Source organism: Epargyreus clarus, unplaced genomic scaffold, assembly GCF_041222505.1.
Source record: "Epargyreus clarus isolate Ecla_fem2 unplaced genomic scaffold, WU_Ecla_fem_2.2 ptg000035l, whole genome shotgun sequence".
In the NCBI taxonomy this organism is placed as follows: Eukaryota; Metazoa; Arthropoda; class Insecta; order Lepidoptera; family Hesperiidae; genus Epargyreus; species Epargyreus clarus.
In genome coordinates this window covers 8,615,663-8,630,498 of record NW_027332240.1, presented here as the reverse complement: position 1 = coordinate 8,630,498, position 14,836 = coordinate 8,615,663, and the positions used below count along the sequence as shown (strand labels likewise).

The 14,836-nt window shown below is 40.2% G+C and overlaps 1 protein-coding gene across 12 annotated transcripts in view; it reads right to left on the bottom strand.

Moving 5' to 3' along the window:
* Positions 1 to 14,836, bottom strand: part of shot (dystonin-like protein short stop) — a 383,469-nt gene that overhangs the window by 33,172 nt on the left and 335,461 nt on the right. For all 12 annotated transcript variants that reach the window (XM_073091892.1, XM_073091894.1, XM_073091890.1 and 9 more), the window contains 18 exons: positions 14,375 to 14,506; positions 13,642 to 13,775; positions 12,609 to 12,801; positions 11,622 to 11,848; positions 11,044 to 11,188; positions 10,491 to 10,610; positions 9,850 to 10,047; positions 9,035 to 9,198; positions 8,523 to 8,622; positions 7,823 to 8,008; positions 7,055 to 7,173; positions 6,152 to 6,310; positions 5,378 to 5,609; positions 4,323 to 4,511; positions 3,753 to 3,907; positions 1,798 to 2,023; positions 1,328 to 1,460; positions 699 to 816 (listed from right to left, as the gene is read on the bottom strand). In XM_073091892.1, coding sequence (XP_072947993.1) covers positions 699 to 816; positions 1,328 to 1,460; positions 1,798 to 2,023; positions 3,753 to 3,907; positions 4,323 to 4,511; positions 5,378 to 5,609; positions 6,152 to 6,310; positions 7,055 to 7,173; positions 7,823 to 8,008; positions 8,523 to 8,622; positions 9,035 to 9,198; positions 9,850 to 10,047; positions 10,491 to 10,610; positions 11,044 to 11,188; positions 11,622 to 11,848; positions 12,609 to 12,801; positions 13,642 to 13,775; positions 14,375 to 14,506 — 2,930 coding nt within the window. The remainder of the gene's footprint in view (positions 1 to 698; positions 817 to 1,327; positions 1,461 to 1,797; positions 2,024 to 3,752; positions 3,908 to 4,322; positions 4,512 to 5,377; positions 5,610 to 6,151; positions 6,311 to 7,054; positions 7,174 to 7,822; positions 8,009 to 8,522; positions 8,623 to 9,034; positions 9,199 to 9,849; positions 10,048 to 10,490; positions 10,611 to 11,043; positions 11,189 to 11,621; positions 11,849 to 12,608; positions 12,802 to 13,641; positions 13,776 to 14,374; positions 14,507 to 14,836) is intronic.

Here is a 14,836-nt window from a genome sequence, read left to right as displayed (position 1 = left end):
GCCGACCTTAGGTAGGAATATCTAATCCTATCTGGGGTTGATTACAGATGTCCATGGGCGGCAGTAGCCACTTACCATCAGGTGGACTGCTTGCTCGTCTGCTATATTATAAAAAAAAACTTTTCTATTGAATTACCAATAAATTGAATTCGAATTCCCAATTAAAATCTTTAAATGAAAATGGGAAAAAATGCTCTCATCGATAATTTTGTTGCCTGTATTCTATATATAGTCTATTTTACTACCACAAAGATTAAAACTCGGACGAAAACTCATATCTTTAATCCGTCAAGCCGTTTGACCTGCAGGGGACCTAAGACATACATACATATATTCATTCATACATCCATATATACATTCATCCATCCATACATACATACAAACATTGCATGCATTTAAAAAAGCAATGCATTTAAAATTGTAACTATAGAGCTAGGTATCACCATACGAAAATATAAAATTAACAGATCCTAATTGAAAATTTTAAATTATTGTTACATTAGCTTAGTATGTTTAATTATAATTAATTTAAATTGCTACACCCTTACAGGGTTTCATGCCACTGTAGCAAAATTTGTAATACCGTTATATGTATGTGATAACTGCATGATGCAATAAAGATTATGATATGATATGAAACTCTATAAAACTATAAAACATTCCCCTCCGTAGTTAGCTAAAACCTTCGAAATGCGTACCTCTGAGCCTCTCTAAGCGCGTCCTCCAGCTCTGCCTGGCGGTCGCGCGCCTTCTGCTGCAGCTCGCGCCACTTCCTGTTCAGTGTTGCTAGCTTCTCCGCGGTTTCACCTGCCTCGTCTGGACAGGATGATAAGGATATATTATTTATGAACACAATATAAATTAAACTTACTATTTTTATTAAATTGTTTTCTAATGTCGTTTTCCTGGTTTCGATCTTTTAATGTTTGAAACGATATTTGATAGGACTTGTGATAAGCTAAAACACAAAAATATGGAAACGCGACATGTTTAACGTATTTATCTATAAATTTACGATACAATTACATTGTTTATAAAGTGTTATTCAGTCTTTTTATAACAGCTATAGCTCACATGCCAAAATTAAAAGTATATGTTTTACGTGTCCAAATGTACTTGCGAGTTTACTCATTATATGTACCATAGCCTCTCTGTGTACGAAAGAGTGCGTGAGAACGTGCCTTTTTATTTCTGTACTTGTATGTACGTGTGGTTTGTGTGTCAACATAAGCGTGCGTGCGTGCGTGCGTGTGTGTGTGTGTGTGCGCGTGTGTACGTGTGTGTGTGCATGTGCGATGTGTGTGAGTGCTTGTCAGTGTGTGCGTACCGGTGGCGTGGTGCACGATCTGCGCGCCGGCCTCGTTGAGCGTGTCGACGGAGGCCTGGTGCGCCGCGATGTCGTTCACCAGCACCTTCAGCTTGGCCAGCTCCACCTCCAGGATCTGGGGGTCGCCTGCCACCTGGGAATACACGATAACATTTAATGTCTATCTTCAATTGAAGGTTATACTTATCATCATCATCATCAACTTTGTATATATTAATAACATTTGGGTGATTTTCAGAAATAATAAAAAAAAAAACGCTCGGCTCCTTCCATTAGCCGCTCTCGTCCACGTGTACATAGCTCATTAGTGTGTCCCTGCGTTACGGAGTATATGCTAATTATACCTGCGCGCAACAACTTTAGAGCAGACTAGAAGTTTGACGCGGACTATATCATCATACCATATTTCGAAACGAACAAATTTACAAAACTCTGAGGTGACCGTATTAAGAGACAAACTGTCAACGTACCGGCGTAAGTGTATCCAGCGTATCGCTGGTATGCTGTATCCACGCTAGAGTGTCCCTCAGCGCGTGTTGCAGCTGCCCCAGCCGCAGCAGCGCGCGCTCCAGCTGCTGCTGCCGCTCCACCATGCCGCGCAGCAGTGCTGACCAGCGGGCGTTGACCTCGGTCAGGGGCTGTTTGATCGCCGCCGCTTGCTCGGATGACGTGCGCTCCGTCAGCTCCGCTGCTTGCCTGGTGGGGGAGTGATGTTAATAAGGCGGCTTGCACACGTTGCAAAAACAGGTGGTGGGTGATACATAGGTAAATAAGGCGGTTTGAAAACGCTGCAATAAAATAGGATTGTGGTAATAGTATATTGTGAGCGTGACGTATGAAAAAGATTTTATGAAGTGTCGCAACTGGATCGAATTTTCGACACTAAAGATGATCGTATGTATAAAATGTATAAATTCGGCGATAATATTAGTAAAACATTCTATTTAATAAACCAGTATAGTAGTGACATCACATAAGTCTCAAAAATAAATTACTATAATAATAATGATTATAAAATATAGAATGAGGCTTTACAGGGACGTATATTCGCATTAGATTCTCCTCGAAAGATATTGGTTATATTTTTAAATAAAAATTTATAACTTTTAATATAAACATATGGACTAAATAAATGTCATTTAATAAGCAAGCTTTATTAATTTCGCCAAAACATTGCATAAAATGCTCAAAAGAAAAAATCCAAATATGACAAGAACAACGCAAAAACAATATTCATATAGCTCATACAAAGAAACAAACATAAAGACAAATAATAAGAAGTAAGCTAATAACTTATTGAAAAAACTAAAATTAGGAAATTAGTAAAAAAACCTACAAGTTAGCCAGTTTATAAAATTATGTTTAAATGTTACTAAAGGCGTGTTTATTATAATTCAAAATCAAATATAGAAGAATAACGAGTCAAACATAAGCTACTTCTTGGTAAGCTTAAGTCAAAAAGGTCGAAACTCTAATTATACGTAAGATAATACGAAAACGAGATCATATACGTTAGTGCGGCAGAAATTGTAATATTTCGATTTTTATAACAAAAACGTTGGATAGATCGATTAGAAATCACGGGCATTAGTGGTTGAAACTGACACCTATCGTGTCACATGACTTTAGTCATGTTTGTCGATACTCAGCGCACTATCATAAAAAATACTTCATTCATTGCTTCGAGACGGCCGTGATTTTTTTTTTTGTTTTTTTTTGCTCGACTTGGCGTTGGCACTGCCGTGCCTCCAGACACAATTATAAATATAAATTAGTATTAAAAGGGGCAAAACATATAAGTACTAAAACAAACAAAAAAAAACAGCACAAATCTACACATAACAACACAACGGTAACAGGACAGAAGCTATACACACGTATAGGGTAGACGTTCTTGCCTCATTAGACTCCTGGTGTGGCGGTTCGATGCCCGGGTAGGGATAGCATAGAAAAATAGATTAGTACACATTATTGTGGGGAATACGTGAATTGCGTAACGGTGTGTAAGGTATCGAAGGTTAAAGTATTTTAGTAAGGTACGAAAAGACAATAGTTAAAAACAACTTATTTAATTTGCTACAGTGCCTACTTTAATAAATTTTATTTAACAGTCACAGTCAAAAAATCTTGTCTTATATATTATGTTTTGAATTTTATAGACACAAACATAGGGATGTCAAATTTGTAAAAATGTTGTTGAAAAACATACAAACTGTCCGCCATTTTAAACTAAATTATAGCCGCCATTTTGAACACATTACTGCATCGAAATCTTTTTGATACAAAGTTGTTCTACAATTTTTCATATCATCTGTTAATAATCGGTGTTCTATAATGTACTATAATTTTAACGATATTAATCGGGAGAAATATAAAACTATTATGAAAACCTTCACCATACATCATTGTAAGACATGTCACTGACCTGTTAAGCGCTTCGACCTTGACCATGTGCGGGTCGACCTCGTGCTTGAAGGTGGCGAGCTGCGCGATCTGCCGCTTCACCGCCTCGATGTCGGAGCCCAGCGGGCCCATGCGGGAGAACTTGTCCTCAGCTGTGTCCAGGAACTCTTGAAGATTCTGGGGGGAATTCCAATTTATAAATGTTGAGATGTTGTGATGTTGATTTCATAACACTTCTACTTCTGCTTCAAAATAGCAGTGTTAAATACTAGAAACTTTAAGGGCGAGATAAGGGATACACATGAAGTCAGGCTTAGATTGGAGTTGAAAATTTAAAAAAAAATATAGAAAACTTCGATAGTGTGATTCAGAAACGACATTTTTTGATAATATGTAGAGAATTTCTGTAACCATTGATCAGTTACAGAATTATTAAGGCAATGAAAAAACCTTCAAATATAGTGGAATGCTTCGATTTGTACTACTTTTGCCATTGGCCAAAAAAATGTTTGACGAGCGTGTATTTGGCCGCACAGCCATTGAGATATTCGCCATTTTAAAATAATAAAATTTAAAAAAATCTTCAGCTTACCTGTAGTGTATCATGGAACTCCATAGCCTTCTCCATAGCGTCAATAAGGTTCTCCTCTCTCCTGGCGTAGAGCGCGGTGATGTTGTCCCAGGCGCTGTCCAGGTCTTCCATATGCTTCTTGACTTCTGGCTTATCAGGCTCCCCGCATATCGACATGAGAGTCGAGCCGGTCTTGCGGACTTTCTCAACCTGGGCACATAGTTATAATATTAGAATAGTCACTAGTATAAATTTAAAAAAATAGTGAAACCACATGTGCGCGTGTACGAGTATAGTCCGCGTCAAATTGCTAGTCCGCTCTAAAATTGTTGTGAGCATGTGTAGTCATACAATTTGCTATGGCGACATGATTCATTTCTATATTCACAGCGGACTAGCAGTTTTACGCGGACTATACGAGCGTACACGTATGCGCTCTTTGTGACCGCTTAATACTTACTCAGTGTAACACAATTTAGTGACGTCAGAATTAGCTCCTAGGGCTTACGCCTAGCGTGTTATTCAAAGTTGCGTTGTGTTTGGCCAAGCCTTAAGAAAGGTTAAGTTACTAATAATATTCTATCAGCGCGTCTTTTTTTTTGTAATAATACAGGAATATCACACGAACATGCAATCCACCTGATGGTAAGTGGTTACTGCCGCCCATGGGCATCTATAATCAACTCCAGATAGGATTAAATATTCCTACCTGTAGTCGGCCACTGATGCGTCGCTACCCCTGAGGACTAAGCTTGGACGCCTCGGAAAAGTATGTCTCTCTTACCACACCCTTCAAACCAGAACACAGCAGCGCTTAACAGTGCTGTTATTAGGTAGAAATAGTGAGCTAGCAGTTTAGTACGCGAACGCGTATGCGCTCTTTGTGACCGCGTAATACTCAGTGTAACACAACTAAGTGACGTCAGAATTAACTCCTGGCGTTCAGCCTGGCGCAGTGATCAAAATCGCGTTCTGTTTGGCCAAGTTAAGGCTTGAAAGGTTAATTTACTAATAACATTCTACCAGCGTGTCCTCCAGCTCGGCCAGCGTGGCCACGCGGTCCAGCCGGCACTCACCTCGGGCTTGGTGTGGTCGATCTCGTGTCGGATCTCCTGCAGCGCGACCTGCTGCGCCTGTATGGCGGCGGGCTGCGCGGCGGGCGGCGCCTGCGCGGCCAGCGTGTCCTCCAGCTCGGCCAGCGTGGCCATCACGGCCTCCAGCTGCGCCCAGAACCGCCGCGCCAGCTCCAGCGCGCTGTCCAGCGAGTGGCCGCGCTCCGCCGTCGCGTTCTGCACCTCCGTCCATAGCCTGGAAGCGGCACACGTTTTAAAACTCAACGGTCACACGTTTTAAAACAAAAGGGATTTCAAAAATACAATATATTCCTTCATCATATACTTTACCCACTGATTTCTTCAGCTCTCCTCCCTCCCAAAAGTTTTTCTATCCCTCCTCCCCAGACCCCCAAATTATTGGACTAATTTCTTCTGCTCTTCTCCCCCCCTAAAGTTCTTCTATCCCCCTTCCCAAACCCGCATATTATTGGACTAAATTCTTCTTCTCTCCTCCCTCCCTAAAATTTGTCTCTCCCCCCTCCCCACACCCCCAAATTATTGGACTAATTTCTTCTGCTCTCCTCCCTCCCTAAAGTTTTTCTATCCCCCAGACCCCCAAATTATTAGGTGCACACAGGCCCTGGCATTCCTTACGACAGCCTTGCTCCTCGGTCAAACGGGTTCTACCTTTTTTTAAAACTATTATTATTTACGACAAATTCACCTTTACTAAGCCCCTTTACATTTTATATAAATAATGTAAGCAATATATTTAATTCAAGTACTATTACTAACTTGTTAAGCTTGTCCAGCTTGTTCCTGATGTCTCTAACGGCGGGGTCGCTCTTGTTGGCCTTGCTGATGACGTCAGAGGCGGCGCGCTGCACCGCGTTGTAGGCCTCCTCGCGCTTGTCCAGGTCCTCGATCAGCGCGTTGTTCTCTTCGATCTGGTCTCTGGATGGGGAAAAATTGATAAATGTGAATAATAGCATTTATTTTTTATATAAAAGGTTTTGTACGTGTGAGTAGTTATTTTGATTGTGTTTGTGACTAGCTGTTCTTAAGTTTTATAGACGACCTGCGTGGCGGAGTGGTCACCATACCGGTTTGACGTGCAGAGGGTCACGGGTTCGATCCCTGGCCAGACAGATATCTAAATGGTGAATTTAGATGTCTGTTTCTGGGTGTTTGTGTATTTGTTTATGTGTGTATACATGGCACTTACGACACAGGGAATCCTAGTGTGGGGCTGTGAGTGGAGAAAGCTATTTTTATCCTAATTTCGTTATACATGCATGTGTAATACATATTAACGAAATATATAAAGATACAATTCTTTATTTCTATATACACGTGGTGTGCGACACTTCGAACTAAGCGCATATGCACACTTATATAATGCGGACTTATTTATTTCTCTAACTAACCCCCTCTTATGTCTGCGTGTTTTACACACATCGGTCTTCGTGTCTATATCTTTTTCGGTATCATTGTAGGTATTTTTATTTTTGTCTCTGGTTGCTATGTACGTGTACGTGTATATAGGTGCTAATGCGTAATTAAGATGTGTGTGTTTGCGTACATGTTTGTCAATGTTTGTGTATGTGTGTGTAAGTGTGGTTTTATGTGCCTTCGTGCGCGTTTGTGTGTGTCTTCATGAGTGTATGTATTTATGTATGCATATGTATGTGTACGTACTGTATCTTGTGTGGGTGCGCGGAGACGGGCTCGGCGCGCTGCAGCTGCTCGGCGGCGCCTGCTAGCGCTCGCACCATGCCCTCCAGCTTGTCCGCGAACACTGACGACTCTTGCAGCGCCTGGGGACAGGACGACACTTTGAGATGGGGGCTATAAGTTCCAGGGGGGGAAGCACTATGTTCCATGCGGCCTTACGGCAGTAAGGACCTGAATGACGCTTTCAGGTGGGGACTACGAGTTCGAGGGGGTAGGAATGTTTAAACACTTCTACCTTACGGCCAGAAGGTCCAGGACAAACTTACAGACAGGTCCTACGGGTTCGAGGGGGCATAGTGCCCTATACTTACTTCTCTATTGCTAAGTATATCATCATGGCTACCTCTACCAAACGATTTACTACGGCTTTTAACAGAACTCCTATTCTACTAAAATTGCCTATCCATTATACCATACCAATATCTTCACATTAGATGGACCATATCTATAAATCTATGCCAAAATAACACATAAATATCTATCTCATCAGAATCTCAAATTTAATTTTTTTTGACGATAACTTAATTCATACAAATAGATAGATGTCTAACGCCAGCCATTTCAAACTTTGGAGAATCCATGAAGTGAAATTAAATCCATCCTGAAAATCTAAAACTACATTGACTTGCAACAAGTATTAAAATTATCTACAAATCTCATTCACACATTATCAATATCAAGAGACTTAATCTCACGCATTCATCCCCAATGTCAAGCGTATGTCAATCCTACCTGCTCCAGCTCCTGCTGCCGCTGCCGGAGCTCAGCTCGGAGCGCGTTGTACCGCTCGCAGTCGCCCTCCACTATGTCCTGCACCTTCGCGGAGTCCTCCTCCCCACAAAGACGGCAGAGCGCCTCTCCCGTCTTGATCAATTTGTCCACTAGTGGCTTGTGGCCGGCGATCGATTGTTGCAACATCTGTTTATTATTGTGAAAATATTGTAATATTTAGAATGATTTTAAATTTCATGGTGGAATTTTTGACTTCGTTTATATTTAGAATCGTGCAATGTATGGAACACACAATGCAGTTTCACTAATAATAGTGTATGTGACAGTTTCATTATAGTTATATGTTTCGAAATAAGCGACACGCGAAAAATTTACTTTGGGATATGTCGTCGTTTCGTGCGTACACGCTAAAACGTACGTGTGTACATACAATTTATTTATATGTAAATTATAAAAAGACGCGACATAATTTGTCATATTATTTCTTGCATAAGGAACTATTTCGGATAACTTTATCTGTAGCAATCCAAACTAACTTTTCTCGTATAGCTATAAAACTAAGGTCAAACTAAGGTAATATTAAAGCGGACAAAAAATTTAACAAGTTCTTGGTATTTTATTCCGTATAAGCTATCATATAACATCATGCTTAACTTCAAACTTGTCTAAGAGGTCCAGAAGGGCTAAAATATATCGTTACCTCGTTCTTGTCCTGTTGTTGCGCGATGTGGTCGGGCCGCAGCGCCGGCATGGCCAGCTGCTGCACTTGCTGCTCCATCTCGTCCAGCCATGTCGATAGTCTGTGATAAAAATAAAATAATTATAGAACATATTTTCTTCGATATTATAAATTCTCTGCCAAGTACATGTTTATGTTATTAATTACGTATCAGTCGTAGCGTTGGGTATGTCAACGACTAGCGGTCCATTACGCATCAATTTCCGCAACTACGTCCCTTAAGTACATTATCGTCTACGCCCCTTCTACCTGACTAAGTGCATGTCAGCAAACGTCACTTCGTTCGTCAACTCGCTCAACCTTATCCGTGTCGATCCTGTGTTTACAATGTATCTACTGCAGTAATTACCCCCTGTGCAAATCCCCAAATGGCACTGTACGTAACCACTGCACGTGTGAACGTTCACTATCGGCTACAGTACGCAGTAGTGATTTCATAATATACCAGATATGGATATTAACTATTAACTTACCCGTTATGCGTATCAGCGAAGTGTTCAGCGAGCGGCAGCGCCTGCTCGAGCGCGGCGAGGCGAGCTCCGCACAGCGCTCCCACTTCGTCAGTGAGCTCTCGCAGCTCGCTCGACCGCGAGCGGATCGCCGCCGCCTCGTCCGACGACTGGCACTCGCGGATCACCTGCACGAAACATACAATGTATAAAACAAGTTGAATGAAATATATGAGAACTTTATGATTATCGAATTGAGTATCAAGTTAAAACTTTTTACAGCTTGGAAATATTTAAAAAAAAAATGGGCAAATTAAAAAGGTTATGCAAAAATTATCTATTTTGCACAACTGAAAGACTTGGAAGCAAGCTCGAAGTAGCCAAAATAGTAAGTAGGCATCAAAATCATATATCAAAGTTTTACATTGCGCCATCAATTGTCAAAAATGGGTAAAGTTTGTGAAAGAAAATACTGAGGAGAGAAATCGCGATGAAAATAGGAGGAAGTACAAAAAGTAGGTGCGTTTCTTTATAATTTAACACTTTGTATAATGTAGCAGAGAGATTGTATCTTAAAGCACGACTCTATAAACAAATTAATATAAATTCGATATTCATATTAACATTAGTACGAAGATACACCTAATATAACTGCTACCTTGACAATCAATCGTCCCCCCCATCCCTCGCAGGCGCTGCACCACTACATCATTGGCTATCGGGCGCAATTGAGCTCACTGCGCACGGAGAGCGTTGCCGGAGGCGGTGGGAGGTTCTGCACTACGCAGACGAGTCTCTGCGTCATAGTACCTCTCTATTTACATTATATAACCACCCACCTTCTTAGCCTGACTGAGCAGGTCCCTTGCTCGCACACGTTGCGCAGCGACATCATCCGCTAGTGGGCGCAGTTCGGCTAACTGCGCACGGAGAGCATTCGCGGAAGCGGCAGGTGGTTCTGCACTGCGCAGGCGGGTCTCTGCACCGCGCAGCCATTCGATGAGTTCTTCCATGTCGCCTACCACTTCGAGAGAACGCTAAGGAACAAACATAGTAGAAATTATTATAATATTGCACTGATAATCCATTGATGTAATATTAAGTATTATATTTTGTAAATTTTATTAACGTATATAGATATTTACGAACGTACGTAACGTCTAATCCATAAATGTTGTACACATTCATACGTACAAACTTATGTTAAAAACGAAAATTTCGAAAAGTAGTCGATAAAATAAAAAAAATGCATTTCTATATAAAATTGTGTTTATATTTAAAATCGTTAACTTATTATGACACGAACCTCTTCTTCGAATGAAAAGGACTTAAACCATAATTCACCGCACCCTTTTTTTATAGGATTCCCAGACATGAGAGTCACCGTAAATAATAATAATAAATCGAAAAAAATAAATGGTGTCAAATTATAAAAAAAAACTTTTATTTATAGTAGCTCTAATATATAAGATGTATTTACCTTCTTGCTGAGCAGCAGGCGCTCTGCCTTGCGCTGCACCTGCTCTGCGATGGCGTCGAAGCGCCGGTTGTCGCGCGTCACGATACCTTCCACGTGAGTGGCGCCCTCTCCGGGGGAGATCTGGGAAATATATTCAATTTAATATACAAAGTATTTCAATTTAATATAAATATAAAGTAATTTAATAGTATATTGTTCCGCTATGTCGGCCGAGATTTGTTTAAATCAGTTTAAAATAATTTTGAAAATGAGGTGTACATCTACTTTCGGTCCTGTAAATACATCAAAAAGTTAAGTACGAAATAGAAGATTCAAATGTAGAAATTCTACCGTCCGGTTTCATTACGGATTTTTTATCCGAAAACCGAATTAAAAATTACTTTTGACAAATTTAAAGGTTGTTTATGTCACCATAAAATTTCCATATAACTTTACAGATTACATACAGATTACAAGATCTCTATGTAACCTTATAGCGTCTAAAGTATTACATAATTTAAGAATGCAATACAAAGATATACGAAATGGTAATAAAAATCAATAAGTCCCATACCTGGCAAAGTTGTGGTCCAATCAGGTTGATGCTGTCCAATACAGGTTTGAACTCCTGCAGTTCAGCTTCAAGCCTCATGATGTCCTCCTCGCGCGGCTCCACCGACTGCAAGCACGTCTCGGCGCTCGACATCCATTCTGTTAACCTAATTTTGAGAAAAAAAATGTTAATGATTGTTAGGAAAGTGTATTCATATAACGCAAATTGTTTTAAATTTAACGTAAATCGATCAGATCTAAAATATTATAAAATAGATGATTTTTAAAATAAAGAAATGGATGAATAAAGTAATAAATTAACTAAGTTCTTCTAAAACTTGCAACGTCACATTAACATTTTGCGTATATTTTGAGTTCTAGATTTGAGTGTTTTTCTTCACGTCTAGTGAATAGAACTCTTAAAAGTCCCGTTGGTCAGAAAAAAATAGATATCTAGCTGACCGGATATCGAATCTGAATATTTTTGTTTATCACGACCGATATGCCACACGAATCATAAGTAGTTAATATTATAAAATATATTTCAAATTCTTTAAAAAAATAAACACATAATGTAGTTATCATACAATATAATCTTACTTGGTGTGATTGTTGTATAGTTGCTGCACCAGCGGCAGCGTCTCTGACGCAACTCGCAGCAGCTCCGCGCCGCGTGACGTCAGCTCGTTGTAGCGCCGCTGCAGCGCGTCCAGCTTGTCCTTCAGCTGCAGCGCCTCGTCGCCCGAGATGTGCTTCATCAGCTCCAGGCCGGACTCCACCGTGCTGTCCACGGCTTCCTGCTTCGATGCTATCTCCTCGGTTTTCTCCTGTAAAAGGTTTTGAAGTCAGGTCTCACGAATGTTAAATATTTCTGAACGTATGCCTTCAAGATAAATAGGGTCCGCGCAAAACTTTTAGTCCCCTTTGAATATAGAAACGAGTTGCGTCGCAAGAGCGTATTGTAGGTTCCGTTATCCGCTCTCGCCCGCGGGTACATAGCTGCATCAATGACCTTACTGCTGTTACGGAATATATGCTTGTGGTTATGTTCGACCACATTCAGAGACAACTTCAGAGCGGACTAGAAGTTTGTCGCAGATTTTACCCACCTACACAAAATGGTCCTTAATTAAATAATTAATTTCTATGCCAATTTCAGCGCTTTACATCTTTCTATCTTTTTTTTATAATATAAGAGTAGCAGACGAGCATGCAGTCCACCTGATGGTAAGTGGCTACTGCCGCCCATCATCATAACATCTGTAATCAACCCCAGATAGGATTAGATATTCCTACCTGAGGTCGGCCACAGATGCGCCGCCACCCTTGAGGACTAAGCTGGAACGCTTCGGAAAAGTCTGTCTCCCTTACCACACCCTTCAAACCGGAACACAGCAGCGCCTAACACTGCTGTTATTAGGTAGAAATAGGCATGGTGGTGGTGCCGCCGGAGTCGAACCACAAAGGGTTCTACCACCTTCAGAAGGACCTTTTTAGGACCTTTTAAGTGTCCTAAACATTTTTCTACATTTTTATTTTCCTATATCTCCATCTCCTAATATCTTTCTCCCTACATCTCCCACTCACCGCGAGCTCGTCCATCTGGCGCAGCAGCTTCTCCATCTGCAGCGGCAGCAGGCGGCGCTTGGCGAGGTGCTGCTCCATGGCGTCCATCCACGCGCTCAGCTCCTGGTACGTCAGCACCAGGTGCCGGAGACCACGCCGGGAGCTGTCCAGCAGGGAACCAGCGGAGAGGCTGCGGTCTACTAGCGCTTGGTATCTGGACAACAAACAAAATATGTATTACCTTCTCTATTTTGAAACAATTGGTGTCAAATGATCAATTTACAGTGGTTTGCAGTGAAAAAGACGTGATGGTGAATACGTACATACGTAGTATAGAATATTCGGAATTTCGGACAAAATGGATTGTCTACTTGAAAAAGACAAGATTTAATTGCTGGACGCAAAGGGCGATTTAGCGATCTTAGTGGCACCACTTATTAGGGGTCCATTTTTACTGTACTGAGTTGTACTGGGCCTGGACTGTACTGAGTTGTACTAAGGCCGGGTACAGTAAGACAAGATTACATAGTAAACATACCATTTGTTACAATTAATGTCCAACAACAGTAATGATAATTTAAAATGAGGAAAACAACGTGTATCAATGTTCTAAAACTTCTAAAACGACATGGATTATTAGAGGGGAAAATCGACAACACATTTTAAGTCATCCACGCCAAGGTGCCATGTATAGGCGGCGGTGAAGACGTGCCTAACCACGAAGAAAGACGCACAGCATTATACCCATAGATAAGTATAGATATTGATATTGAATGAAGCCACAAACGGCGTATTAGTAAGTTATTTTTTTGAATTCTTACAAATAAAAACATTTTTAGAGAAAATTTACGAATAAATAAGTAATACTGCGTAATTTACATAATAAATTAATAATTATTTCAAATATTTTAGGGACATATTAGCACGGAGACGTGGCAAAACTTTTTAACGCAACTATTTCAATTCTCAAAACTGGGTACATTTTCTTGTTAGGAATGAGTAATCTTTGCTTATCTATAATTATACCTATCATAATTTGAAATGTTTGTGATACCTGTCAGTGGCTGCTTGCAGTCTGTCTGCCAAGGCAGTGGCTTCGTCATCTCCGACCAAGCCCATCAGCGTGGACGCTGTCTCGGTCAGTTGTTTGAACGGCGGTTGTTTCGACAGGATGTCCTCATGTAGCACCTGGGATTAAGAAGTTTTATTAGTGCTAAAGTTTGCTGGTGATTTACTTTTATTTTTATAAAACACTAGCTGATCCGGCAAACTTTGTACCGCCCCAAAATCTATTTATCAAATATATTCATATAAAATATAGCCTATGTTACTCGTGGATAATGTAGCTTTCGAATGGTGAAAGAATTTTTAAAATCGGTCCAGTAGTTTTTGAGCCTATTCATTACAACCAAAGTAACAAACAAAGTTTTCCTCTTTATAATATTAGTATAGACAAGGTTCTATGCAGCTAAGGAAAAAGTAATTTTCTTATTGCTTTAACTAAGAAATTCGATCGATATATTTATTTCTGGACTTTTACGTTTATTTTCTTGAAATTTCTTTTGTTCAGTTTTATTCAGTTCTAAGTATGGTAAAATGAACATATGATGACACGTTCTATATGATAATTAATATATCAATAATATTGGTTTATTTTAATGATAATTTTGGAGCAATTAATTAAAAAAAATAAGAACATAAATAGCCACTAACATACTTCTTGTATCAATGTTTATTCTGTGTTTCCTTCAAAAGTTTAACAATTATTTGGTAATTGTCAATCTCACCTTATGTTCTCTTATCTTCTGTTGTATCTTCTCCTCGTCAGTGGGCACCAGCTCCAAGGACTTAACCTTCCTCTCGGTGACTCCGAGCCACTCCACCAACGGCTGCAGTTGTTCTTGGAAGAGTTTCGCAACCTATAGAAAATACAAAGTAATTTTGTTATACTTCGTGCACATTAAGAGTTAACGCAGTATGTTTGATGTCAAATCGAAATTTAAGGTGTCAATGTAAGGTACATCAAAATGCAGAAATATATTGTGTTGCGACGTTTGTGATGATATCACAGAAGAAAACCTGATATTAGCAGAAATAAGGTCCCTAAAAGCCCTCCAACTTCAGACTAGAATACCTCAAACTCAGCTGGAATTACTCTGAAACGTTCGCCACCCTTATAACACCCCTCCAAACCAATACACTAGCAACACTTAACACTGCCGTTATTGGACATACATCAGGTCCCCAAA